At 46.0% G+C, this 25,747-nt stretch overlaps 7 protein-coding genes across 9 annotated transcripts; 4 read left to right on the top strand and 3 right to left on the bottom strand.

Moving 5' to 3' along the window:
* Nucleotides 1-10: 10 nt before the first annotated feature.
* On the bottom strand, nucleotides 11-6,064 carry LOC111601646 (major heat shock 70 kDa protein Ba-like). The gene is made up of 2 exons (XM_030222809.1): nucleotides 3,885-6,064; nucleotides 11-260 (listed from the first exon to the last, which is right to left on the bottom strand). Exons 1-2 carry the CDS (start codon nucleotides 5,766-5,768, stop codon nucleotides 180-182), a joined length of 1,965 nt encoding a protein of 654 aa, XP_030078669.1. The 5' UTR covers nucleotides 5,769-6,064; the 3' UTR covers nucleotides 11-179.
* A 1,074-nt stretch (nucleotides 6,065-7,138) lies between these two features.
* On the top strand, nucleotides 7,139-9,519 carry LOC111593623 (major heat shock 70 kDa protein Ba). The gene has a single exon (XM_023306491.2). The coding sequence runs from the start codon at nucleotides 7,428-7,430 to the stop codon at nucleotides 9,348-9,350; it is 1,923 nt and encodes a 640-aa protein (XP_023162259.1). The 5' UTR covers nucleotides 7,139-7,427; the 3' UTR covers nucleotides 9,351-9,519.
* A 1,402-nt stretch (nucleotides 9,520-10,921) lies between these two features.
* LOC115482793 (major heat shock 70 kDa protein Ba) lies at nucleotides 10,922-13,151 on the top strand. Its single transcript, XM_030222808.1, has one exon. It carries the CDS (start codon nucleotides 11,060-11,062, stop codon nucleotides 12,980-12,982), a length of 1,923 nt encoding a protein of 640 aa, XP_030078668.1. The 5' UTR covers nucleotides 10,922-11,059; the 3' UTR covers nucleotides 12,983-13,151.
* A 704-nt stretch (nucleotides 13,152-13,855) lies between these two features.
* Nucleotides 13,856-19,025, bottom strand: LOC111599761 (dipeptidyl peptidase 9). 3 transcript variants are annotated; one of them, XM_023315517.2, is made up of 10 exons: nucleotides 18,960-19,025; nucleotides 18,792-18,901; nucleotides 16,714-18,729; nucleotides 16,424-16,652; nucleotides 15,785-16,341; nucleotides 15,106-15,721; nucleotides 14,730-15,041; nucleotides 14,453-14,675; nucleotides 14,198-14,390; nucleotides 13,857-14,130 (listed from the first exon to the last, which is right to left on the bottom strand). In XM_023315517.2, the coding sequence occupies exons 3-10, from the start codon at nucleotides 17,760-17,762 to the stop codon at nucleotides 13,929-13,931; spliced, it is 3,381 nt and encodes a 1,126-aa protein (XP_023171285.2). In that variant the 5' UTR covers nucleotides 17,763-18,729; nucleotides 18,792-18,901; nucleotides 18,960-19,025; the 3' UTR covers nucleotides 13,857-13,928. The 3 variants fall into 3 exon arrangements, with proteins under 3 accessions (XP_023171286.2, XP_023171285.2, XP_023171284.2); XM_023315518.2 differs by lacking the exons at nucleotides 18,792-18,901; nucleotides 18,960-19,025 and having other exon boundaries at nucleotides 13,856-14,130; nucleotides 16,714-17,275; nucleotides 17,345-18,447; XM_023315516.2 differs by having other exon boundaries at nucleotides 18,792-18,972.
* A 379-nt stretch (nucleotides 19,026-19,404) lies between these two features.
* LOC111599762 lies at nucleotides 19,405-20,851 on the top strand. The gene is made up of 3 exons (XM_023315519.2): nucleotides 19,405-19,580; nucleotides 19,658-20,074; nucleotides 20,134-20,851. Exons 1-3 carry the CDS (start codon nucleotides 19,427-19,429, stop codon nucleotides 20,814-20,816), a joined length of 1,254 nt encoding a protein of 417 aa, XP_023171287.2. The 5' UTR covers nucleotides 19,405-19,426; the 3' UTR covers nucleotides 20,817-20,851.
* Nucleotides 20,852-20,999: 148 nt separating this feature from the next.
* On the bottom strand, nucleotides 21,000-22,942 carry LOC111599290 (ras-interacting protein RIP3). Its single transcript, XM_023314889.2, has 2 exons — nucleotides 21,366-22,942; nucleotides 21,000-21,272 (listed from the first exon to the last, which is right to left on the bottom strand). The coding sequence occupies exons 1-2, from the start codon at nucleotides 22,761-22,763 to the stop codon at nucleotides 21,147-21,149; spliced, it is 1,524 nt and encodes a 507-aa protein (XP_023170657.2). The 5' UTR covers nucleotides 22,764-22,942; the 3' UTR covers nucleotides 21,000-21,146.
* A 279-nt stretch (nucleotides 22,943-23,221) lies between these two features.
* Nucleotides 23,222-25,744, top strand: LOC111599293 (snRNA-activating protein complex subunit 4). Its single transcript, XM_023314896.2, has 3 exons — nucleotides 23,222-23,799; nucleotides 23,858-24,428; nucleotides 24,483-25,744. The coding sequence occupies exons 1-3, from the start codon at nucleotides 23,326-23,328 to the stop codon at nucleotides 25,724-25,726; spliced, it is 2,289 nt and encodes a 762-aa protein (XP_023170664.2). The 5' UTR covers nucleotides 23,222-23,325; the 3' UTR covers nucleotides 25,727-25,744.
* Nucleotides 25,745-25,747: the final 3 nt, after the last annotated feature.

Here is a 25,747-nt window from a genome sequence, read left to right as displayed (position 1 = left end):
GATTTTGGTTCTCAAAATAATAAATTATTGGTTTATTCTAAAATTTGTTGCTAACTTAAGAATACTTTAACAATTAGCTTTACTTATTGATGATACATCAACCAAAAATCTTAATCAGTCTGTTAAACTAAAAACTAATATCGAGTAGTGGAGCAATATAGCTATAGTTGGGAATGACTTTAGTCGACTTCCTCCACGGTGGGTCCTTTGTAGCCGGCACCACCAAAGCCGCCCGCCTGTTGGCCACAGTTGGCGTTGCTCTGTGGCTGGCCCTGCTGGTACATCTTAGTCATAATGGGGGAACAGTGCTGTGTGAGCTCCTTCAGCTTATACTCGAACTCCTCCTTGTCGGCTGTGGTGTTGGCGTCCAGCCACTTGACCGTCTCGTTGCACTTCTCGAGTACAGAGGATTTCTCGCTCTCGCTGAGCTTGTCAGGAGTGGCCTGTTCCACGGCCTGCTTGACGCCGAAGACGTAGCCCTCGAGGCTGTTGCGAGCCGAGATGCGTTGGCGCTGCTTCTCATCCTCGTCGGCGTACCGCTCGGCCTCGTTCACCATGCGATCGATCTCTGCCTGCGAGAGGCGGCCCTTGTCGTTATTGATGGTAATGTTCTTGGCTTTGCCGGTGCTCATCTCCTTGGCCGTCACATTCAGGATTCCATTGGCGTCCATGTCGAAGGTGACCTCGATCTGGGGCACGCCGCGCGGTGCTGGCGGAATGCCAGACAAATCGAAGGTGCCCAACGCATTGTTGTCCCGCGTAAGGGCGCGCTCGCCCTCGAACACCTGAATAGAGACGCCCGGTTGGTTGTCCGAGTACGTGGAAAAGGTCTTCGTCTGCTTGCACGGGATGCGCGAGTTGCGCTCAATCAGCTTGGTCATGACGCCGCCTGCAGTCTCGATGCCCAGCGAAAGGGGAGCCACGTCCACTAGGAGCACGTCCTGGATCTTGCCGCTCTGGTCGCCGCTGAGTATGGCTGCTTGGACGGCTGCACCGTAGGCCACCGCCTCGTCGGGGTTGATGGAAAGATTAAGGCTCTTGCCGCAGAAGAACTGTTGCAACAAGTTCTGCACCTTTGGAATGCGAGTAGAGCCGCCCACGAGCACAATGTCGTGGATCTGCTGTTTGTCCATTTTGGCATCGTTCAGGGCCTTCTCCACTGGCGCCAGTGTGTTGCGGAACAGATCGGCGCACAGCTCCTCAAATCTCGCTCGGCTCACCTTTGTGTAGAAGTCGTGGCCCTCAAACAGCGCGTCCACCTCAATTGTCGCCTCTGTGCTAGACGAGAGCGTGCGCTTGGCTCGCTCTGCCGCAGTGCGCAGGCGACGAAGAGCGCGAGGATTAGACCGCAAATCCTTTTTGTACTTGCGCTTGAACTCCTCCGCCAGATGGGTGACCAGTCGGTTGTCAAAGTCCTCGCCGCCCAAGTGTGTGTCACCGGCCGTGGCTCGCACCTCAAACAGCGAACCCTCGTCGATGGTTAAAATGGACACATCAAAGGTGCCGCCGCCCAGATCGAAGATGAGCACATTGCGCTCTCCCTTCAGATTCTTGTCTAGGCCATAGGCCAGTGCCGCCGCCGTTGGCTCGTTGATTATCCTCAGCACGTTGAGGCCGGCTATATGGCCGGCGTCTTTGGTGGCTTGGCGCTGCGAGTCGTTGAAGTAGGCGGGTACTGTGATGACCGCGTCTGTGATGCTCTGGCCCAGGTACGCCTCGGCCGTCTCCTTCATCTTCACCAGCACCATAGAGCTGATCTCCTCGGGCGCAAAGCGCTTCTGCTCTCCCTTGAACTCGACGCCAATCTTGGGCTTGCCACCATCGCTGACCACCTTGAAGGGCCAGTGCTTAATGTCCTCCGCTATCTTCGGATCGTCGTACTTGCGACCAATCAGTCGCTTCGCATCGAACACCGTGTTCTTGGGGTTCATCGCCACCTGGTTCTTGGCCGCGTCGCCAATCAGACGCTCCGAATCTGTGAAAGCCACATAGCTGGGCGTCGTCCTGTTGCCTTGGTCATTTGCAATGATCTCCACCTTGCCATGCTGGTAGACACCCACGCAGGAGTACGTGGTGCCCAGATCTATTCCAATAGCTGGCATTCTGTTTGTTCTGTGATCTGTGTTTTCTTCTGCTTCTGTTCTTCTATTCTTCTCTAAGATTAGTCTCGTCTACTTGTTGTTGTGGAAATGGTTTTCCTCTTCTTGTTGTTATTATATATTACTTTGACTTTTTACTTTTTTTTTAACTTTACTTTTTACTTTGATTCAACTTTACTTAGTTTAAAATTGTTTGGTTTCTGTAGTTTAGCTTGTTCAGCTAGTTGCTTGCTTGTATTTAGCTTTTGTCTTTCGACGTTGTCAGTTCACTTGATTGAATTGAATTGAAGCGAGCAGCAAATTTCTGCCGTATTTATACTCGCGCGCTCTCTTTTCGAAATTTCTCGACGCTCTCTTCTCGAATCGACTCGAATGTCATTCCCACTCGAGGCGGTTGCTTATGAGTGCAAGAGAGGGAGAGTCGACGTACAATGGGAATGATTGGAATATTCTCGAAGGTCTTGCTTGTTTTTTATAATGGGCGAGCTACGGAGAGAAAATAATGGTTGGTTGTGTAGCTTGACCTACCGCAACAATTGGCTTTTCTAGAAAATTCATTTCGGCTAATAAATTGTTAGCGCACAAATATATTTTTAAACCAAATAAATTATTTTAAACTTTCCCTATTATTAGAATGTTTTCTTTATAATACAAAATTGCGAATGCTGACTTAATAGGCTATTTTTGGACATCACGTTTACATCAATATATACAAACTCGTGTACACGTGAATGGTAATCCAACCAGTTAAATAGTTTCTTCAGTAAAGCTTATCAATTGATGAAGTTCACTGACCAATTAAAAACGAATGCCTATGTATGTACATACATACATACATACATACATACAGACATACATACATACACATGCAACATACAATGACACTGCAAAATGTTCCAGGTTATTTAATAGTGTTTGATTGATAGAACGACACATAAGCACATAGACATATTTTATTTGCACTGAGATTGAAATGATTAAAACTATAACAATGCTCTCTGTATACCTTGAACCCATTGAAAACGCGAATTCATAATGTAAAAGGTCTTGTACTATGTATCTATCTATGTAACGATCGACCCAATTTGATCTAGTCACGTTGATCTAGCTGGCAAGCTGGAAATCTTAACCTACTTGTAGGGGATGCATTGCAGATCACGATTGATCATGTATACAAGAAGCATACAATGCACACAACAAACTCCATTGCAACGCATTGGTCAATCTCAAGAGGAGGTCTGCTGTAACTTAACTGTTCAATTTTGGAGCTCGAGCTACCTTTACTATGCCTTTACTGTAGAACTATTTATTTTTTATATGAGGATTGGTCTACATGAGCATATACATATGTACATGCTTGATATAGCAAGTCTCAAGCAACTATAGTGTTCTAAATAAAACAGAATATAATATGTAATAATCCCCTATTTTATTTGTAGAGAATCTCCACGCCAAAATGGACCTAGATACATCTACTATATATTTAATAGAGCAAATCATATAGTAATCATATATCGCTAAGCTGAAAATGATGTTAATCCCTTTCCAGGCAATTCAAAGACAATTTGATTTTGGTTCTCAAAATAATAAATTATTGGTTTATTCTAAAATTTGTTGCTAACTTAAGAATACTTTAACAATTAGCTTTACTTATTGATGATACATCAACCAAAAATCTTAATCAGTCTGTTAAACTAAAAACTAATATCGAGTAGTGGAGCAATATAGCTATAGTTGGGAATGACTTTAGTCGACTTCCTCCACGGTGGGTCCTTTGTAGCCGGCACCACCAAAGCCGCCCGCCTGTTGGCCACAGTTGGCGTTGCTCTGTGGCTGGCCCTGCTGGTGCATCTTAGTCATAATGGGGGAACAGTGCTGTGTGAGCTCCTTCAGCTTGTACTCGAACTCCTCCTTGTCGGCTGTGGTGTTGGCGTCCAGCCACTTGACCGTCTCGTTGCACTTCTCGAGTACAGAGGATTTCTCGCTCTCGCTGAGCTTGTCAGGAGTGGCCTGTTCCACGGCCTGCTTGACGCCGAAGACGTAGCCCTCGAGGCTGTTGCGAGCCGAGATGCGTTGGCGCTGCTTCTCATCCTCGTCGGCGTACCGCTCGGCCTCGTTCACCATGCGATCGATCTCTGCCTGCGAGAGGCGGCCCTTGTCGTTATTGATGGTAATGTTCTTGGCTTTGCCGGTGCTCATCTCCTTGGCCGTCACATTCAGGATTCCATTGGCGTCCATGTCGAAGGTGACCTCGATCTGGGGCACGCCGCGCGGTGCTGGCGGAATGCCAGACAAATCGAAGGTGCCCAACGCATTGTTGTCCCGCGTAAGGGCGCGCTCGCCCTCGAACACCTGAATAGAGACGCCCGGTTGGTTGTCCGAGTACGTGGAAAAGGTCTTCGTCTGCTTGCACGGGATGCGTGAGTTGCGCTCAATCAGCTTGGTCATGACGCCGCCTGCAGTCTCGATGCCCAGCGAAAGGGGAGCCACGTCCACTAGGAGCACGTCCTGGATCTTGCCGCTCTGGTCGCCGCTGAGTATGGCTGCTTGGACGGCTGCACCGTAGGCCACCGCCTCGTCGGGGTTGATGGAAAGATTAAGGCTCTTGCCGCAGAAGAACTGTTGCAACAAGTTCTGCACCTTTGGAATGCGAGTAGAGCCGCCCACGAGCACAATGTCGTGGATCTGCTGTTTGTCCATTTTGGCATCGTTCAGGGCCTTCTCCACTGGCGCCAGTGTGTTGCGGAACAGATCGGCGCACAGCTCCTCAAATCTCGCTCGGCTCACCTTTGTGTAGAAGTCGTGGCCCTCAAACAGCGCGTCCACCTCAATTGTCGCCTCTGTGCTAGACGAGAGCGTGCGCTTGGCTCGCTCTGCCGCAGTGCGCAGGCGACGAAGAGCGCGAGGATTAGACCGCAAATCCTTTTTGTACTTGCGCTTGAACTCCTCCGCCAGATGGGTGACCAGTCGGTTGTCAAAGTCCTCGCCGCCCAAGTGTGTGTCACCGGCCGTGGCTCGCACCTCAAACAGCGAACCCTCGTCGATGGTTAAAATGGACACATCAAAGGTGCCGCCGCCCAGATCGAAGATGAGCACATTGCGCTCTCCCTTCAGATTCTTGTCTAGGCCATAGGCCAGTGCCGCCGCCGTTGGCTCGTTGATTATCCTCAGCACGTTGAGGCCGGCTATATGGCCGGCGTCTTTGGTGGCTTGGCGCTGCGAGTCGTTGAAGTAGGCGGGTACTGTGATGACCGCGTCTGTGATGCTCTGGCCCAGGTACGCCTCGGCCGTCTCCTTCATCTTCACCAGCACCATAGAGCTGATCTCCTCGGGCGCAAAGCGCTTCTGCTCTCCCTTGAACTCGACGCCAATCTTGGGCTTGCCACCATCGCTGACCACCTTGAAGGGCCAGTGCTTAATGTCCTCCGCTATCTTCGGATCGTCGTACTTGCGACCAATCAGTCGCTTCGCATCGAACACCGTGTTCTTGGGGTTCATCGCCACCTGGTTCTTGGCCGCGTCGCCAATCAGACGCTCCGAATCTGTGAAAGCCACATAGCTGGGCGTCGTCCTGTTGCCTTGGTCATTTGCAATGATCTCCACCTTGCCATGCTGGTAGACACCCACGCAGGAGTACGTGGTGCCCAGATCTATTCCAATAGCTGGCATTCTGTTTGTTCTGTGATCTGTGTTTTCTTCTGCTTCTGTTCTTCTATTCTTCTCTAAGATTAGTCTCGTCTACTTGTTGTTGTGGAAATGGTTTTCCTCTTCTTGTTGTTATTATATATTACTTTGACTTTTTACTTTTTTTTTAACTTTACTTTTTACTTTGATTCAACTTTACTTAGTTTAAAATTGTTTGGTTTCTGTAGTTTAGCTTGTTCAGCTAGTTGCTTGCTTGTATTTAGCTTTTGTCTTTCGACGTTGTCAGTTCACTTGATTGAATTGAATTGAAGCGAGCAGCAAATTTCTGCCGTATTTATACTCGCGCGCTCTCTTTTCGAAATTTCTCGACGCTCTCTTCTCGAATCGACTCGAATGTCATTCCCACTCGAGGCGGTTGCTTATGAGTGAAAGAGAGAGAGAGAGAGATTCGACGCACAATAGGAATGGTTTGAATTATCTCGTATCACTCTTGACAGAAGGCTGACTTTTAAAGCGCACATAAGTCAAGTAACCTCAAAATGCAAAAGCAAGCTAAAAACCCTCGACTGGATGCTGAGAGCTTCAAGCAAGTTGTCTTACAGCAGCAAGGCCGCCATCTACAAGGCAATAGTTGTCCCAACCTTCGTATATGGTATCTCTCTATGGGGCTCCTCGGCGAAGACTACAAGGAACAAAATTCAGACCCTGCAGAATAAAGCACTACGCAGATGGACTGGAGCCAGCTGGTTTGTAAGAAACTCAGTCTTACATAGGGATTTAGCAATTCCCACAGTTGCTGAACTCATTGGGCGACACAGTTCAAGATACGCGGACAGACTTGCAGCGCATCCTAACCATCTCGCAAGCAACCTGGCTATAAACAACAATAGGCGAAGACTGAAGAGATTGCATCCTCTAGACAATATTAGAACTAATTAAGATAGTAGCTACAAGTGCAGAATAATTGGCATATCTGCCCTCCCATTAGTTAAGGTTTAGAGCTAAATGCGCTATAGAGTCTAAGACAATAAGCTGCAACAAAATAAAGAAATAAAATAAATAGGGAAAGTTTAAAATAATTTATTTGGTTTAAAAATATATTTGTGCGCTAACAATTTATTAGCCGAAATGAATTTTCTAGAAAAGCCAATTGTTGCGGTAGGTCAAGCTACACAACCAACCATTATTTTCTCTCCGTAGCTCGCCCATTATAAAAAAGAAGCAAGACCTTCGAGAATGTTCCAATCATTCCCGTTGTACGTCGACTCTCCCTCTCTTGCACTCATAAGCAACCGCCTCGAGTGGGAATGACATTCGAGTCGATTCGAGAAGAGAGCGTCGAGAAATTTCGAGAAGAGAGCGCGCGAGTATAAATACGGCAGAAATTTGCTGCTCGCTTCAATTCAATTCAATCAAGTGAACTGACAACGTCGAAAGACAAAAGCTAAATACAAGCAAGCAACTAGCTGAACAAGCTAAACTACAGAAACCAAACAATTTTAAACTAAGTAAAGTTGAATCAAAGTAAAAAGTAAAGTTAAAAAAAAAGTAAAAAGTCAAAGTAATATATAATAACAACAAGAAGAGGAAAACCATTTCCACAACAACAAGTAGACGAGACTAATCTTAGAGAAGAATAGAAGAACAGAAGCAGAAGAAAACACAGATCACAGAACAAACAGAATGCCAGCTATTGGAATAGATCTGGGCACCACGTACTCCTGCGTGGGTGTCTACCAGCATGGCAAGGTGGAGATCATTGCAAATGACCAAGGCAACAGGACGACGCCCAGCTATGTGGCTTTCACAGATTCGGAGCGTCTGATTGGCGACGCGGCCAAGAACCAGGTGGCGATGAACCCCAAGAACACGGTGTTCGATGCGAAGCGACTGATTGGTCGCAAGTACGACGATCCGAAGATAGCGGAGGACATTAAGCACTGGCCCTTCAAGGTGGTCAGCGATGGTGGCAAGCCCAAGATTGGCGTCGAGTTCAAGGGAGAGCAGAAGCGCTTTGCGCCCGAGGAGATCAGCTCTATGGTGCTGGTGAAGATGAAGGAGACGGCCGAGGCGTACCTGGGCCAGAGCATCACAGACGCGGTCATCACAGTACCCGCCTACTTCAACGACTCGCAGCGCCAAGCCACCAAAGACGCCGGCCATATAGCCGGCCTCAACGTGCTGAGGATAATCAACGAGCCAACGGCGGCGGCACTGGCCTATGGCCTAGACAAGAATCTGAAGGGAGAGCGCAATGTGCTCATCTTCGATCTGGGCGGCGGCACCTTTGATGTGTCCATTTTAACCATCGACGAGGGTTCGCTGTTTGAGGTGCGAGCCACGGCCGGTGACACACACTTGGGCGGCGAGGACTTTGACAACCGACTGGTCACCCATCTGGCGGAGGAGTTCAAGCGCAAGTACAAAAAGGATTTGCGGTCTAATCCTCGCGCTCTTCGTCGCCTGCGCACTGCGGCAGAGCGAGCCAAGCGCACGCTCTCGTCTAGCACAGAGGCGACAATTGAGGTGGACGCGCTGTTTGAGGGCCACGACTTCTACACAAAGGTGAGCCGAGCGAGATTTGAGGAGCTGTGCGCCGATCTGTTCCGCAACACACTGGCGCCAGTGGAGAAGGCCCTGAACGATGCCAAAATGGACAAACAGCAGATCCACGACATTGTGCTCGTGGGCGGCTCTACTCGCATTCCAAAGGTGCAGAACTTGTTGCAACAGTTCTTCTGCGGCAAGAGCCTTAATCTTTCCATCAACCCCGACGAGGCGGTGGCCTACGGTGCAGCCGTCCAAGCAGCCATACTCAGCGGCGACCAGAGCGGCAAGATCCAGGACGTGCTCCTAGTGGACGTGGCTCCCCTTTCGCTGGGCATCGAGACTGCAGGCGGCGTCATGACCAAGCTGATTGAGCGCAACTCACGCATCCCGTGCAAGCAGACGAAGACCTTTTCCACGTACTCGGACAACCAACCGGGCGTCTCTATTCAGGTGTTCGAGGGCGAGCGCGCCCTTACGCGGGACAACAATGCGTTGGGCACCTTCGATTTGTCTGGCATTCCGCCAGCACCGCGCGGCGTGCCCCAGATCGAGGTCACCTTCGACATGGACGCCAATGGAATCCTGAATGTGACGGCCAAGGAGATGAGCACCGGCAAAGCCAAGAACATTACCATCAATAACGACAAGGGCCGCCTCTCGCAGGCAGAGATCGATCGCATGGTGAACGAGGCCGAGCGGTACGCCGACGAGGATGAGAAGCAGCGCCAACGCATCTCGGCTCGCAACAGCCTCGAGGGCTACGTCTTCGGCGTCAAGCAGGCCGTGGAACAGGCCACTCCTGACAAGCTCAGCGAGAGCGAGAAATCCTCTGTACTCGAGAAGTGCAACGAGACGGTCAAGTGGCTGGACGCCAACACCACAGCCGACAAGGAGGAGTTCGAGTACAAGCTGAAGGAGCTCACACAGCACTGTTCCCCCATTATGACTAAGATGCACCAGCAGGGCCAGCCACAGAGCAACGCCAACTGTGGCCAACAGGCGGGCGGCTTTGGTGGTGCCGGCTACAAAGGACCCACCGTGGAGGAAGTCGACTAAAGTCATTCCCAACTATAGCTATATTGCTCCACTACTCGATATTAGTTTTTAGTTTAACAGACTGATTAAGATTTTTGGTTGATGTATCATCAATAAGTAAAGCTAATTGTTAAAGTATTCTTAAGTTAGCAACAAATTTTAGAATAAACCAATAATTTATTATTTTGAGAACCAAAATCAAATTGTCTTTGAATTGCCTGGAAAGGGATTAACATCATTTTCAGCTTAGCGATATATGATTACTATATGATTTGCTCTATTAAATATATAGTAGATGTATCTAGGTCCATTTTGGCGTGGAGATTCTCTACAAATAAAATAGGGGATTATTACATATTATATTCTGTTTTATTTAGAACACTATAGTTGCTTGAGACTTGCTATATCAAGCATGTACATATGTATATGCTCATGTAGACCAATCCTCATATAAAAAATAAATAGTTCTACAGTAAAGGCATAGTAAAGGTAGCTCGAGCTCCAAAATTGAACAGTTAAGTTACAGCAGACCTCCTCTTGAGATTGACCAACAATGGAGCTTGTTGTGTGCATTGTATGCTTCTTGTATACATGATCAATCGTGATCTGCAATGCATCCCCTACAAGTAGGTTAAGATTTCCAGCTTGCCAGCTAGATCAACGTGACTAGATCAAATTGGGTCGATCGTTACATAGATAGATACATAGTACAAGACCTTTTACATTATGAATTCGCGTTTTCAATGGGTTCAAGGTATACAGAGAGCATTGTTATAGTTTTAATCATTTCAATCTCAGTGCAAATAAAATATGTCTATGTGCTTATGTGGAACATTTTGCAGTGTCATTGTATGTTGCATGTGTATGTATGTATGTCTGTATGTATGTATGTATGTATGTATGTATGTACATACATAGGCATTCGTTTTTAATTGGTCAGTGAACTTCATCAATTGATAAGCTTTACTGAAGAAACTATTTAACAGGTTGGATTACCATTCACGTGTACACGAGTTTGTATATATTGATGTAAACGTGATGTCCAAAAATAGCCTATTAAGTCAGCATTCGCAATTTTGTATTATAAAGAAAACATTCTAATAATAGGGAAAGTTTAAAATAATTTATTTGGTTTAAAAATATATTTGTGCGCTAACAATTTATTAGCCGAAATGAATTTTCTAGAAAAGCCAATTGTTGCGGTAGGTCAAGCTACACAACCAACCATTATTTTCTCTCCGTAGCTCGCCCATTATAAAAAACAAGCAAGACCTTCGAGAATATTCCAATCATTCCCATTGTACGTCGACTCTCCCTCTCTTGCACTCATAAGCAACCGCCTCGAGTGGGAATGACATTCGAGTCGATTCGAGAAGAGAGCGTCGAGAAATTTCGAAAAGAGAGCGCGCGAGTATAAATACGGCAGAAATTTGCTGCTCGCTTCAATTCAATTCAATCAAGTGAACTGACAACGTCGAAAGACAAAAGCTAAATACAAGCAAGCAACTAGCTGAACAAGCTAAACTACAGAAACCAAACAATTTTAAACTAAGTAAAGTTGAATCAAAGTAAAAAGTAAAGTTAAAAAAAAAGTCAAAAATCAAAGTAATATATAATAACAACAAGAAGAGGAAAACCATTTCCACAACAACAAGAAGTAGACGAGACTAATCTTAGAGAAGAATAGAAGAACAGAAGCAGAAGAAAACACAGATCACAGAACAAACAGAATGCCAGCTATTGGAATAGATCTGGGCACCACGTACTCCTGCGTGGGTGTCTACCAGCATGGCAAGGTGGAGATCATTGCAAATGACCAAGGCAACAGGACGACGCCCAGCTATGTGGCTTTCACAGATTCGGAGCGTCTGATTGGCGACGCGGCCAAGAACCAGGTGGCGATGAACCCCAAGAACACGGTGTTCGATGCGAAGCGACTGATTGGTCGCAAGTACGACGATCCGAAGATAGCGGAGGACATTAAGCACTGGCCCTTCAAGGTGGTCAGCGATGGTGGCAAGCCCAAGATTGGCGTCGAGTTCAAGGGAGAGCAGAAGCGCTTTGCGCCCGAGGAGATCAGCTCTATGGTGCTGGTGAAGATGAAGGAGACGGCCGAGGCGTACCTGGGCCAGAGCATCACAGACGCGGTCATCACAGTACCCGCCTACTTCAACGACTCGCAGCGCCAAGCCACCAAAGACGCCGGCCATATAGCCGGCCTCAACGTGCTGAGGATAATCAACGAGCCAACGGCGGCGGCACTGGCCTATGGCCTAGACAAGAATCTGAAGGGAGAGCGCAATGTGCTCATCTTCGATCTGGGCGGCGGCACCTTTGATGTGTCCATTTTAACCATCGACGAGGGTTCGCTGTTTGAGGTGCGAGCCACGGCCGGTGACACACACTTGGGCGGCGAGGACTTTGACAACCGACTGGTCACCCATCTGGCGGAGGAGTTCAAGCGCAAGTACAAAAAGGATTTGCGGTCTAATCCTCGCGCTCTTCGTCGCCTGCGCACTGCGGCAGAGCGAGCCAAGCGCACGCTCTCGTCTAGCACAGAGGCGACAATTGAGGTGGACGCGCTGTTTGAGGGCCACGACTTCTACACAAAGGTGAGCCGAGCGAGATTTGAGGAGCTGTGCGCCGATCTGTTCCGCAACACACTGGCGCCAGTGGAGAAGGCCCTGAACGATGCCAAAATGGACAAACAGCAGATCCACGACATTGTGCTCGTGGGCGGCTCTACTCGCATTCCAAAGGTGCAGAACTTGTTGCAACAGTTCTTCTGCGGCAAGAGCCTTAATCTTTCCATCAACCCCGACGAGGCGGTGGCCTACGGTGCAGCCGTCCAAGCAGCCATACTCAGCGGCGACCAGAGCGGCAAGATCCAGGACGTGCTCCTAGTGGACGTGGCTCCCCTTTCGCTGGGCATCGAGACTGCAGGCGGCGTCATGACCAAGCTGATTGAGCGCAACTCGCGCATCCCGTGCAAGCAGACGAAGACCTTTTCCACGTACTCGGACAACCAGCCGGGCGTCTCTATTCAGGTGTTCGAGGGCGAGCGCGCCCTTACGCGGGACAACAATGCGTTGGGCACCTTCGATTTGTCTGGCATTCCGCCAGCACCGCGCGGCGTGCCCCAGATCGAGGTCACCTTCGACATGGACGCCAATGGAATCCTGAATGTGACGGCCAAGGAGATGAGCACCGGCAAAGCCAAGAACATTACCATCAATAACGACAAGGGCCGCCTCTCGCAGGCAGAGATCGATCGCATGGTGAACGAGGCCGAGCGGTACGCCGACGAGGATGAGAAGCAGCGCCAACGCATCTCGGCTCGCAACAGCCTCGAGGGCTACGTCTTCGGCGTCAAGCAGGCCGTGGAACAGGCCACTCCTGACAAGCTCAGCGAGAGCGAGAAATCCTCTGTACTCGAGAAGTGCAACGAGACGGTCAAGTGGCTGGACGCCAACACCACAGCCGACAAGGAGGAGTTCGAGTACAAGCTGAAGGAGCTCACACAGCACTGTTCCCCCATTATGACTAAGATGCACCAGCAGGGCCAGCCACAGAGCAACGCCAACTGTGGCCAACAGGCGGGCGGCTTTGGTGGTGCCGGCTACAAAGGACCCACCGTGGAGGAAGTCGACTAAAGTCATTCCCAACTATAGCTATATTGCTCCACTACTCGATATTAGTTTTTAGTTTAACAGACTGATTAAGATTTTTGGTTGATGTATCATCAATAAGTAAAGCTAATTGTTAAAGTATTCTTAAGTTAGCAACAAATTTTAGAATAAACCAATAATTTATTATTTTGAGAACCAAAATCAAATTCTCTTTGAATTGCCTGGGGTCAGCGTAAATTGATTGCGCTTTAATATTTCGTTTTTCATGAAGAATTTTTTATTTGTTTAACAAATTATAGATAGAATTATATTAAATATGGTTTTACATTATTATACTTCACATGAAAAGCATAAATAAAAGTTTGAAGCGATTTGTTTCGGCCAAACATGTAGGATTTATTATATTCAATTTTTTTTTTAGTTTTCATTCTGTCTGAACTCATTTAAAATATACATATATTGCAAGTTGTTTATCGAATATTAGGAGATATATAATTCTAGATATATATTTTTAAAATAGAAACTATCAATAATTGATGGCTTGAGGGGATCAGCATTACAAGTTGTGGATAGTTTTGTGCGGCATGGGATAATTGGGTAGTGGAGCATTAAAAAACAAAAACAAGAAACTTACGACTTAGATTTTTTTCTTTTTAAATGTACAGTTGTGCTGCAACAGAACACAATTTAATGGTAAATTAAGAGTATATAAAATGTATGTGTGTAAAAGTATGAGAAAAATAATAATGCAAATATTTATAGAAATAGTTCATTAAAATTACTTACAATGAATGAGAGTAGAGAAGTATTGAACAGAGGCAGGGCAACAGTAAATGAAATATATTGCAAATATGTTTAAATATTTAATTTGATTAAACAAAAAAAATAATAAAAGTCAACAACAATTACGATATTGCATGTAATTGGATTGGTATAGGATGGTTTATGGGGTGTATGCGTTTTACGAATCTCATAAGTTTTGTAAGAATGATAATAATTTCGTTTCGTAGTTCTTATTCGATTCTAAATTGCGTAACGAATGCCGCTCCTCGGGAAACAAATGCAATGCATACGGCTTGTTGGCCTTATTCAAAGCGCTGATCAGTCGTGACGTGTGATTAAAATGCACATTCTCATCGATCAAACCATGAATGAGCAACAGTCGATTTTCCCTGAAGAAAGTAAAGGGAGAGAGTACATAAATATCATCATGAAGCAGCACCAATTCGCCACACTCACTCATCGGGAAATGCATGTACGTAGTTGAGCACCGAACCCGCCGTATAGCCCGCTTCATTGCACTTTGGCATATCCATATAACGTTCCGTATAGCCCGTATCATAGTATTCCCAATTCGTAACTGGGGCGCCCGCAATAGCCACCTTGAATATTTCCGGATACTGAACTAGACCCATCAAGCTCAAATAGCCACCTGAAAGCACAAAAAATTTATACATATATCTGTATATATTGGCAGTTATGATAAAGCCCTACCGTAGGACCAGCCATGTATAGCAACTCGTTCCATATCAATGTATCCCAATTGATCGGAGAGTATGCGCAGCGCATCCACCTGATCTGTCAACTCCACCTGACCCATACGACCCCGAATATGACTCTCAAAGCGTATGCCACGATGCCTTGAACCGCGTGAATCAATGCAGATCACACAATAGCCTTGGGCGGCCAGCATATGCATGCGCAACTGATGTTTTCCCTGTTTGCGATAATACCGATTATTTGAGGAGTTGGTTTAATAATTGCTGCTTACCTTAAATGTATTGTTAACAGTTTGCACCTCAGGTCCGCCGTAGACATTCAACACCGTGGGATATTTAACACCCAGCTGAAAGCTGTGCGGCTTAAAGACCATGGCATAGACGATATCGCCTGACGGCAGTTGCGGACGAAATATTTGCGGGCAATATTGTGGCTCCGGTTTGCCGCCCTCATGCAAAAATCCAACCAACGAGATCTGTATGCCATTGACTCCGCCATTCTGGCAGGTTTGCATCACTCGCATAACCTTGCAGCTGGGCAGTCGTTGGATGTTACAATAGACGAGCAGCATCAACTGACATAGCTGTCATGGATATGCACAATGACCAAGTCAGTCAGTCAATCATTAAAAGGAGGCTACTACTTACATCATCAAACTCCACCAGATACGAATAGCCCGGCTCGGTTAGCAGACGTATGTGCTCTGGACGCTGCAAACTTACTACATATAGATGTTTTTCCAATGGAGTATCGCGCAGTCCAACAAAATAAACCAATTGATTTGCTTTGTCCACCCAGAGATTACGTGCCAGCACCTCCCATTCTCCGCTCGTCAGGGCCACCTTATTAACGATGCGTGGTTGCAGAGCGGCTGCCTCAACAAAACTGGGATGTTGAGCAGCAGCTGCGGCGGCAGACGGATCCGTTTGGCAGCCATTGGCATGACTCAATAGTAAACTGGAGGTGACCAGATACAAATGTCTAAATCCCGTCTCCTCAGAGGCCCACAGGTAGGTGACGCTCATATCACCTACTTCCAGAAAGTAGAGCATATCATGCACATTGATCCAGCTCTCTGATTGTTCCGTATATATGACCTGCAGCGGTGTTATTGTGCGATTATATGGACTACGCCAACTATGATCTCCAATGGAATCTGTCGGCGTGGACACCTGACTGCTGTACGATTCACAGAAATTGTCGAGCGGTATTAACATAACGTCTAAACGCTGCTGTTTGCGATTAAGTCCCTGCATCCAAACACTGTGAATTCAAAGTAGAATATGAGTACTGAATTTCCGATATTTAAAAGGGTCTATGGCTTACTAATTGGCATCCGGTGTCCAGCCGACACGCACAATGTATTCCAGCCAGGGAAATACCACCGACATTGAATAGGGCAAGTCCTTGATGGTAATCTCGCTAATTAGCAGCGCCTCATTGAGCACAAATTGTACAAGCTTCAATTTAGATTTGGCATTTTGTGTGCCACTACGTGGAAATCGATATTCATCCACCTCGCCAGGCACGGCCGTCGACGATGGGAATGTGTAAACGGACACATCCGTTTCATCTACCTCCTCGTAGACAATGCGATAGATGCCATCGTCCGAGTGCGGTTGCCACCAATAGCCCTGATAGCGACTAAACTCCTCCTGCATCACATATGATGGCACTCCAGCACTTAATGCATCATCCGCAAACGTGTGTCGTCCACTTCTTGTGTACGTTAAACGCTTCTCATGGCCGCTTAGTGTGTGCGTTACCCAAATATCACAGTCACTGATATGAGCAATCAAATCGGAGTTCTGTGGACAGATCTGTGGATCCAACGCGGTCCACTCCGGGCATGTTCGCAGCTGTGAGGGAAACAGTAAACCAGACTGCCAAAATAAATGAAAAAACAAAAAAAAAAAAATAATAATTACAATTTAAATAAAGAGACGTTGCACATTCATGGCTCACATTGTATCCCGTGTCCAGACATTGATACAGATCATTCAAGCAAGGAAAGACCAGTTTGCCGCTAGGTTTGTGCAGTTCATACGAGGTAATACCCCACGTAGACAAACGCTTGCGCTCCTGCATCAATTGAAATTCTCTGGCACATGGATAGGCGCCACTACTTCCACCAATGCCGGTTCCCACGTGGCTGTTGGGTATGGGCTGTTGGAGCAGCGACTGCCAAATCAATCTATTAAAGAAAAACATAACATTATAAATTTGCGAGCAGTTAAGAAAACATCATTTCAAACCTGGGTTTTGGATGTGCACCAAAATGAAACGTTGGCAGGTTTATTGTTGGTGATGTTGCGCCGCTTAGACTACCAGCAGTGGCCGTTTCAATGTCAACGCCCCCGATCTGCTGCAGTTGCTGTTCGTCATGCTGTCTCAGGTTAATATCAGTGAATAGCAGCGTCGTTTCCCAGTTATGTGGTGGTGTGCTGAGAAAATAGCACCGGGCACGGCCATCGGATAGATGACGGAACTGAACATTGGTGGGCACCATCGTTGACAGATTGGACAGATCCTTGCGAATGTCTTGGACAACACATCTGATCTCAGCCCATGATTTGGATGGCGTCGGCGCGGCTATATGTCCATCATTATCAACAGCATCATCCTCATCCTCCTCCTCATCGTTATCATCACAGTCCTCGTCATTGACGCCCAGACCATGCGGCGGTGTGCCGCTGGTAGGTGAACTTAAGTGATTTGTGATAGCCGATGCAGCGGCTACCACTACCTCCGTTGTTGTTGCTGTCGCCGCCGCCGCGGCTGCTGTTATTGGTGATGTGAGCGAATTGAGGGCGCTGCCTATTGAGGAGTAAAATGCATTAGCTGTGGTACCCAACGAGCCCATGCTCGTAAGACTAGCTATCGAACCGGCACCAATGCCACCCACACCCACGCCGATTCCGGAGTGCGTTGAGCTGGGCGTGCTGGCTGCACTATGACTCCGTTCCATGGCGCTGTTAGTGGTGCTGCTGCCGGCAACACTTACAGCCGTCGACACACGTGAAGTGAATCCATCGAAGAGATTTACAAACGATGTGGCCGCTGCGTTTGTGATACTATGGCTGCGTTGATGCCCATTGTTGCTCTTATTTTTGTTGCTGTTGCGTTTGATATTCGTTATGTTGCTGTTGATACTACTGACGCCAGTCGTACCGATGTCTGTGCTAGGTGGGGCGCTAGCTTCCGTGGAGCTAGTGGCATTTGGACCTCCCAGATTAACGACGAGCTGTGAGCTACGCGATGCTTGTTGTTGTTGCTGCTGTGTCGCTTGTATTCTGTTGTCCATGTTGCGATACTTGTTTTTTTTTTTATAGCACAAATGCAACGCAGTTTTCGTTTTCACTGACAATTTTAAATTGACCTAAATCTGTACTCCACGTACGTACACATACAAACACACACACGTTCGGACAAGCAGACAGACAGAGAGACAAATAGACAGTCTGCTTTTTGGTTAATTTGTTATCCCTTTGCACACAAGTACAGACTTACACACACGTACGCACGCATGTACATACATGCCAAATTACTTATTCACACAGCCATGCAATGGTTGTGTTATTGTTGTTATCGCTCTTGCTACTGCAGTTGCATTTCTTTTGTTTATTATTGTGTACTATTTTTAACAAAATATCTATATCGTCACGTTTTCAGTTAGGTATCTCGCAATGCCGTTGTCTACCCGCCTGGCTTTTCATTTTTTCCTCCAAGGTGTTGCGCTCTTTTCGAGAAATGGTGTGTAAATTGGTAATTGTTGTTGTTTTTTTTCATTTATCGTCTCTTTGCAAAAAAGTGAAAGTCTTACGCGTGTTGAAAGTGGCAACCAGGTCACGCATGTGCTGCAGTCATTATTTCAATGCGCACTTTATTTAACCGTATTTTCAGTTAGCTATACCGAATATTCTACAATATATTAGTTGTTTTTATTTTTTGGTCACGGGCTACGGTGAGCGAAACGATTTCAACTGCAATGCCGTTTGTTTTACTTGATTGTATACCACGCAGCGTTGCACTTTGGTGAATCAGTGTCACCATACAATTTCTTCTTTGCCAGTATTAAGAAACGGTCACACAGCACAGTTCAATGTGAAAAGCCGGCTTTATTTTTAATGTCAAAAATTAGCTAAGTGAAGTGAGAATAGTTAAGAATGCTAAAAGAGTTGTAGGAAAAGCTTTTCAGCTCCTCAATTTCACCAAACACACATTTGTCAATACGGCTAGTCGGGCTACCAGTATACATTAACCAAATACGCCTAAAATTTAATTTTGATGTGTCTCGTACTTTTATATTTTTATTTAATATCTGACAACTTACATAGCCTCGAAGTTTTTTGGATACCCCTGTATGAGCCCTTTGATTGTTTTATTCTGGGTGTACATGCACCATCCTCGAACGCTAAGCTTTTGAGCCCGTCTTAAAGTATACTACTTAAACGTGATTAAAACGTGATATCAAGTACAATAAATTTAAGCAAGTTCTTACATGCCGAAAAGAAACATCTGCAATTGAACGATTAATTTTATAGATTTTTTTCATTCTTGTCCGTTGTCAATACATACCGTGCACAATACCAAATATTTCAAACTCACAGGACTGTATTAATTCATCGCTTTCAATTATTTTGGTAGGCATTTGTTGAGGTATTTCGGCTTTCTTGTGGATCTTTCTCAATCGCGATTTTTCTGTTTGCGTTTCAACAGTTTCCATTTCAAAAAAAAAAAAAAAATAAAAATGTTCAGCCAAATTTGAAATCTTTTTCGAAATCAGTTGATTACGAGTTGGGCGATCATTATGATTAACAAGTAGAGCAACACTGCCTCGCATGTATTTAAGTGCATACAGTTATCGTTAATCGCTACGCACTTTGCGAGTCGACGAGACGCAGTTGCAAATTAATTTAAAAACGAAATATACAGAATACAAATAACTTAAAAAAAAAAAAAAACAAAATGACTACGAGTACAGTATATGCTGGTGTCCATGTTAAAAATAAACTAAGTGATTTTTATCCCGTTCACAATATTGATATGGAAAGGGATGTGGCATACTTGAAGAAGATCATTGCTGAACAGCTGGAGCTGCAGTTCGATGCCAACGAACTTGGTGTGTATATAGTTAAATATAATATGTACGTTCAGTATAAGCAATAATGCCAATTCATTGTGTGCTTTTCAATGCAGATATATGCTACTTGGGCAAGGTGCTCAGCGACAATTCCAAACTATCAAGCACAATGAAACCAAACGCAATTGTTCATTGTTTTCGCAAAATGAAGTGTTATACACCATACGAGCCGCCTGCTGCGAGTGAGATCAATACTAAGCACATACAGGAGCTATTTTCACTGACTTCGCACTTGCAAATCAGTGTCACATCTCGTTTTAACATACTACAAAAGATTCTGGCTGAGTATCCTGAGTTTCGCCGCAATTTGGGTGCTCAGGCACTGATTCGCGACTCGGTGCTATTCAATATGCTGCATGAGCCGGAGGTGGTGCAGAATCTGGTGCGGGATTATCCTTTAATTTGTGACGCAGCTTCATTTATAGTCGATACCATACGCAAGGAATTGGCGCGTAATAGTTCTGCCACGCAGTGTAATTGCTTTCAGCTCTTTGTCTTTCTTCGTATCTGATTATGACTTTTCACTTCGTAGTTCAAGAGCAAGCTGCCTCAGAGTCCACAACATCATCGGAAGAAGAGAATTCTTTGGGTGCAGGCAGCAGCAGCAGTGGCGGTAGCAGCAGTACAGCAGCTGCCAATTTGGCAGCCAATCGGAGGGACGAATTGGCTAACATACGACAGATCAGTCGCCAACAGCTGGCTAATGCTTTGGCCCGCGTCGACATGAGCTCCTTTAACTCGCTATCAAATATAGCTCAACGCAATGTAGATGAGGCTCTAAACGATGAGCGACCTCGTACCAGCACATCGGCTGCTGCCAGCGGCACGGTCGCAGCTGCTGCTGGCACTACAGCTGGTAGTGCTGCTGCCATCTCATCAGAACTGTTGCGCAATGAGCTGGCACGGGCTTTTCAATCGCTGCAGCACCAGCAACCGACGCCAGCTGTGGAAAACATGGACGTTGAGTCAGTAGCAACAGATGCTAGTGAATCGGCCGCTGTTGTTGACGAACCAGAGGATGATGAGGATGATGCTGTAGCTGGCGATGACAGCGATGTGCTGCCTCGCTGCTATCGCCGGCATCGCTTTACCGATCAGTTGCGTACCATGGCAGCCATGGGTTTTATAAATCACACCCAAAATGTTAATTACTTGACACTGGCCGACGGCAATGTCGAGCACGCCATAAATTTGCTAATGTTGGGTATGAACTGAACTGTGGCGCTAACCAGCTGTATTTATTCTGCTGTTCTCTAAAGTATATGCATATGTAAAAGCATATATATAATATATATATTTATATATATTATATATATATATATATATACATACATATATAATATATATATATATATATATGTATATATATAATATATATATTTATGTACACTTAAGCGATTTAGCATTATGTTTTGTGGTAGCTTCAATTACTCATAGAAATAAACAGAAAACTGCGTTTGTATATAGTGGGGCGCTTGTATTAGTATCCGCAAATCAAGCTGCTTGGAGCACCGGGGCGGCAACCATCAAATTAATTGAATTGAACTACTTAATTAAATAGTCTAATGCTTTGTCCTTATTGTTATTAAATTTCAAAAGAGCCGCCGAGATTTTTGTTTCTTCAAATCCGAGATCTATTAGCTCGCCCAGTGGAATGAGGTGCTCGATTATCTGTATGGCATGATGAAAACAATAATATATTCAGTCAGTAAATCAATCAATCAACAAAGCATGATATATACTGTATAGGACATACTAACGTACCTTTTTGTCATCGATGCCGCACAAGCTGACCACCTTGGCCACTCGCTCTAGTGGAAAGCCCATGGTGCTGATACGCTGCGCTAGTTTCTGTGCCGGCACAGTCAGCTCCTGGAATATGTTGGCATTGTTCGGCTGGCTGCTGGACAGTTGCTGTTGATGTTGCTGCTGCTGTGGCTGGGTCAATGCCAATGCCTGCTGTTCATTTTCATTTTGGCTGTGCAGACGGACGCGACGTTTTTCTGCCTGCTGCAGCTCCGTTGTCAGTTCTCGTAATATATCAGGCACGCTCCTCGATTTTATATCTGCTTCCGAGGTGTTCGGTGACAGCACGCTCATATTCGTACTATGTGGTGGCAGCGGTGGGGGTAATTGAGTAGGTGTGCCATATCCATTGACATAGCTGTGCTGCAAGTAATTTTGATTGGGATACAGTTGTTGCTGCTGTTGCTGAGGGTAATAATGCTGATTATAGACCATGTGTGGATATACGAGCTGCTGTTGCGATTGCTGTGTAGGAGTGTTATACAAGGGAGTTGGGTACATGGCTGGAATGCCTTGGGCATCATCACAGTGTACTTGAAAATTAACGCTATCTAGCGTGGCTTTGGTTTCCGCCAGAGTTGTGACAGCCAGCTCCAGTTCCGGCTGCGTCTGTTGCTGTTCATTTTTATTCTCTGGCTCTGGCTCTGGCTCACTTATATGTTCTGCTTCGTTTAATGGATGTGGTTTTTGCGTCAATTGGGTCTGGTGCAGCACCTGTGCCAGTATATCCAAATCGTTAATCGTCTTCATCTCTATATTATCGAATGGTGTCGAGTTCATATTGTATTCAAAATCTGCATAGTTTAGTGAACTGTTCCGTTTATGGTGTGTGACAATGGGTGTTGCTGCTGCAGCGCCACTCAGAATGGTGGGTTGCAGAATATTATTGAAATTGCACGAGCTCATTGACTTTGGTTTGAGTTTTTCACGTGACTCAGCAGCGCTAATTGACGTCGTAGTCGTTGTTATTGTTCCCGCTGCTGCTGAGGTCGTTGCTGTTGGCGACTCCACAGCTAACTCGTCATCATCGCTATCGGAAGACAACTCAGCTGCACTCGGATATTCAACAGCCCCAAGCATTTCCTTTTGTTTTGCCTCAAGCGCACGCTGACGCTCCTGTTTTCGTTGCTCCAGGCGCATGTGACGCGCCTGTTGCTGTTGGTGACGCACGCGACGCCACTGCTGGCACTTGCCGAGTACACTTCGCTCCAGCTGGTAGTCATAGTGGAATGCCTGCTCTTCCGCATAGTAGTTGACCCTGTATTGGGACAAACGGTTCGCAATAGTAGGGGGCAATTGGTATACTGGGGGTGGTGGTTTATAGCGTTCGACTATTTTGACGGGGACATCATCCATATTATTTGGCCAACATTCGTCATAGGCGCATACACGGCGAATTTTATTAATTATCTATTAATTAATAGCGACGCACTTTTTTTGTGTCTTTCCGTGTTTTTGTTGTTTTTTCCTTCTCTTAGTTCTCTTTTGTTATTGCAAACGATACCGATTATATGCAAACAGCAATCGATAAGACCTTATGTGTTGACTCATATAACGCATCTAAATTATATGTGCACACTGATTACGTCTATCGATGAAGACCGTTTGTGGGATGTGGAACGAATTAAATGAAATGGTTTTTAAATGAAATGGCTTTAAATGTTTAATTATCATATAATTTAAGATTCAATTTAATTGAATTAAATTCAGCTTAGTTAGACCAAATGAATTTTGTCGATATATGAAATCGTAATTTTTAATTACTAGGTATCAAGGTTCGATAAGTAAATAAATCGTTTGATTTGTGCCTAAATGATGACAAACGCAATGCGTTTCGTTACTTTATGGAATACGAACTTGCTGAGGTTTTTTTTCACGAAATTGTGCTTATGCATGCATTGAATATTAGTTTTGTGCGATGTGTGATGTGGACAACATTAAGTTGGATCATCAACAGCTGCTGCAGGAAATTACTACGTTGTTGGCAGCTAACACAGAGACAAGCGATGCTAATGCCTTGCAATTGAACCAAGAACTTCAGCGGCGCCTGGAACAGGTGCGCAGACGTATATTAAAGTTGTTGGAGACAGTGCGCGGCCGTTACAAGCGCAACGAGCAGACACTCGTACGCCGCCAGAAACCACGCTCTCACATCGTCACAGAAGATGGCGCTGAAAGCGTAAGCAAGAGCGGAGCAGTACTTCGCGGCGGAACATTTCGTTTTAAGGGCAATCTATACTTTCGCGATGTCGACGGACGTAGCTGTCCTAACAATGACGACTACGAACGACGTTGCAGCACCGAAATGTTTCCCACCGATTTCGATATGCGCTCTAAGCACGTCTGGACAGTGCTAGACAAAAAGAACGTCGTCATGGGAATTAAGCAGCAGGTATGTTCGTATAAAAGCAGGTGAAAAAGTTACTAAAGACCTATCTTTCTGGTAACAGTTGTTGGATCATGCCAGGTATCAGGCCGCAGCAGCGAATAAATCATCCAACAATATCAATGAGCGCAAACGCAAGGGCATCGATCTGCATGTTCAAACTGTGGCCAGTTTATTAGCTAATGCCGACAATAATTTCAGCATTGACTGGAATCAGATTAGCACACTGGATCTCGAGCATCGTCACTCGTCCTACAGCTGCGAGGCAATGTGGCTGGTGTACCTGCAGCCTCAGTTAAGGCGCGACGACTGGACAGCTGAGGAGGATAAAGCTTTGCTGGCCGCAGCTAAAGCCAACAAGCTACAAAACTGGCAAGCCATAGCTGGAGCAGTGAGTCAGCGATCCGACTATCAGTGCTTTGTGCGCATGCAGACAACATTGCGCTTTCACTTGGAGCCGACAAGTACGATGCGATGGAGTCATGAGGATAATGAACGTTTATGCGCCATTGTCCAGCGAAATACGGTGAATGGGTTGACCAACTGGTCGCAAGTGGTCGAACATTTCCCGGGAAGATCACGATCTACATTAATTGGACGCTATATGTATGTGCTACATCCCAGCATCAGTCACGGTATATCAAACATGATTATTTGACTTCTCACGTATTAATACATATTATTTCCAGCTCCTTTTACACCCAGCGAGGATCTTATGCTGTTCGCTGCCGTTGAGGAGTACAATGGCAAATTCAATTGTTTCCCGCGTAATTTGTTTCCCAATCGGTCGCTGGCCCAGCTTCGCACACGATATAACAATGTGCTGGCACAGCGGAATAAAACCGATCCCTGGTCCATGGATGATGACACAAAGCTAATGAGTTTTGTTACCGAGCATGGTACCTCCCAGTGGGTGAGGTGTGCCAATCATTTGGGCAATCACACACGTACCAGCTGTCGTACACGCTTCCTGGTCATCAAGCGTTTTCTTGAGCAGCATCCGGATGCGACAGTGAGTGACATTCCACGTCGGAAGATCACTAAAAATGCTCCAGTAACCGCCGAGAATTGGGCTCAGCGCTTGCAGGAATGGCAAGCTGACCCGGATTCACTGGTCATCGATCTCGCCCACAAGCCGAAACCAAAAAGACCCAAGTTTGAAACGGCCATCAATGGCAATTGTTTGATGCCATTGCGCGGCATTGACTCGCACATCTACGAGTACTTCAAGTATTCCTATAATCTGAAACTTCATGCTCCGCCAGCACCAATTCCGCTCCCATGCAACGAACGTAATCTATATGTGGTGGCCAATGCGCTACGCTACAAGCCACAAGCCAATGCTACCCAACTGGTGCAGAGCATCGCACTGAACAAGCAGTTAAATCGATGCTACAGCAAGATGATGCGTCAATTGCCCGCCATGGAGGCAAGTGAATCAGCTGCGGCCCCATTGCTGCTGCCGCCCAATTGGTCCACAATGATGGGCTTTCGTGCCATATGCATCTTGTCAGTGCATTGTCGAAATCATGCGAAAATATCGAGTGAACTGAAACCTGCCGTAAGCTATGATGAATCGCAGGCAGCAGTACAGCTATTCCGGCAACGATTACGCACTCTTTTCTATACCACCACACTGCTGAGTCGGCTGGAACCGCCTTCATTTGAACAGCTTCCCTCGGCTTTAATGGCACTGCCGCGACCAGCTGTAAGCTATGGTGCGACTAAGAAATCTGATCCGCCGACATCCACACAGCTTCAGAAGCAATCCCGTCAGAAGCACGACTCATCCAGAGACGTAAGTAGTCTGAACGCTCAAAAAATAGCCCGCCGACAAATCGAAGAACTGGACCGCATGGCACAATCGCAGAAGAGTTTTAAATCTGAGTTTAAGGATGAGCCAAATGTTAAGCAGGAACTGTCTTACGAATAAAGTTAACTCATTTCATTTTGG

The sequence above is a fragment of the Drosophila hydei genome, unplaced genomic scaffold (assembly GCF_003285905.1).
Source record: "Drosophila hydei strain 15085-1641.00,03,60 unplaced genomic scaffold, DhydRS2 tig00000063-arrow-pilon, whole genome shotgun sequence".
NCBI lineage: Eukaryota > Metazoa > Arthropoda > Insecta > Diptera > Drosophilidae > Drosophila > Drosophila hydei.
The sequence above is the reverse complement of the archived record's forward strand: the minus strand, read 5'-3'. Positions and strand labels throughout refer to the sequence as shown.

Coding starts and splice junctions, on each gene's coding strand:
- LOC111601646 (XM_030222809.1), bottom strand. CDS start 5,768: ATGCCAGCTATTGGAATAGATCTGGGCACCACGTACTCCTGCGTGGGT. Junction 261..3,884: donor AGGCGGGCGGCTTTGGTGGT/GCCGGCTACAAA, acceptor GGCCAGCCACAG/AGCAACGCCAACTGTGGCCA.
- LOC111593623 (XM_023306491.2), top strand. CDS start 7,428: ATGCCAGCTATTGGAATAGATCTGGGCACCACGTACTCCTGCGTGGGT.
- LOC115482793 (XM_030222808.1), top strand. CDS start 11,060: ATGCCAGCTATTGGAATAGATCTGGGCACCACGTACTCCTGCGTGGGT.
- LOC111599761 (XM_023315517.2), bottom strand. CDS start 17,762: ATGGACAACAGAATACAAGCGACACAGCAGCAACAACAACAAGCATCG. Junction 16,342..16,423: donor GTCTGGACACGGGATACAAT/GTGAGCCATGAA, acceptor TTATTTTGGCAG/TCTGGTTTACTGTTTCCCTC. Junction 15,042..15,105: donor ATCTGGTGGAGTTTGATGAT/GTAAGTAGTAGC, acceptor TATCCATGACAG/CTATGTCAGTTGATGCTGCT.
- LOC111599762 (XM_023315519.2), top strand. CDS start 19,427: ATGACTACGAGTACAGTATATGCTGGTGTCCATGTTAAAAATAAACTA. Junction 19,581..19,657: donor GTTCGATGCCAACGAACTTG/GTGTGTATATAG, acceptor TTTTCAATGCAG/ATATATGCTACTTGGGCAAG. Junction 20,075..20,133: donor TAATAGTTCTGCCACGCAGT/GTAATTGCTTTC, acceptor TTCACTTCGTAG/TTCAAGAGCAAGCTGCCTCA.
- LOC111599290 (XM_023314889.2), bottom strand. CDS start 22,763: ATGGATGATGTCCCCGTCAAAATAGTCGAACGCTATAAACCACCACCC. Junction 21,273..21,365: donor GCGGCATCGATGACAAAAAG/GTACGTTAGTAT, acceptor CATGCCATACAG/ATAATCGAGCACCTCATTCC.
- LOC111599293 (XM_023314896.2), top strand. CDS start 23,326: ATGTGTGATGTGGACAACATTAAGTTGGATCATCAACAGCTGCTGCAG. Junction 23,800..23,857: donor TCATGGGAATTAAGCAGCAG/GTATGTTCGTAT, acceptor TTCTGGTAACAG/TTGTTGGATCATGCCAGGTA. Junction 24,429..24,482: donor ACATCCCAGCATCAGTCACG/GTATATCAAACA, acceptor TATTATTTCCAG/CTCCTTTTACACCCAGCGAG.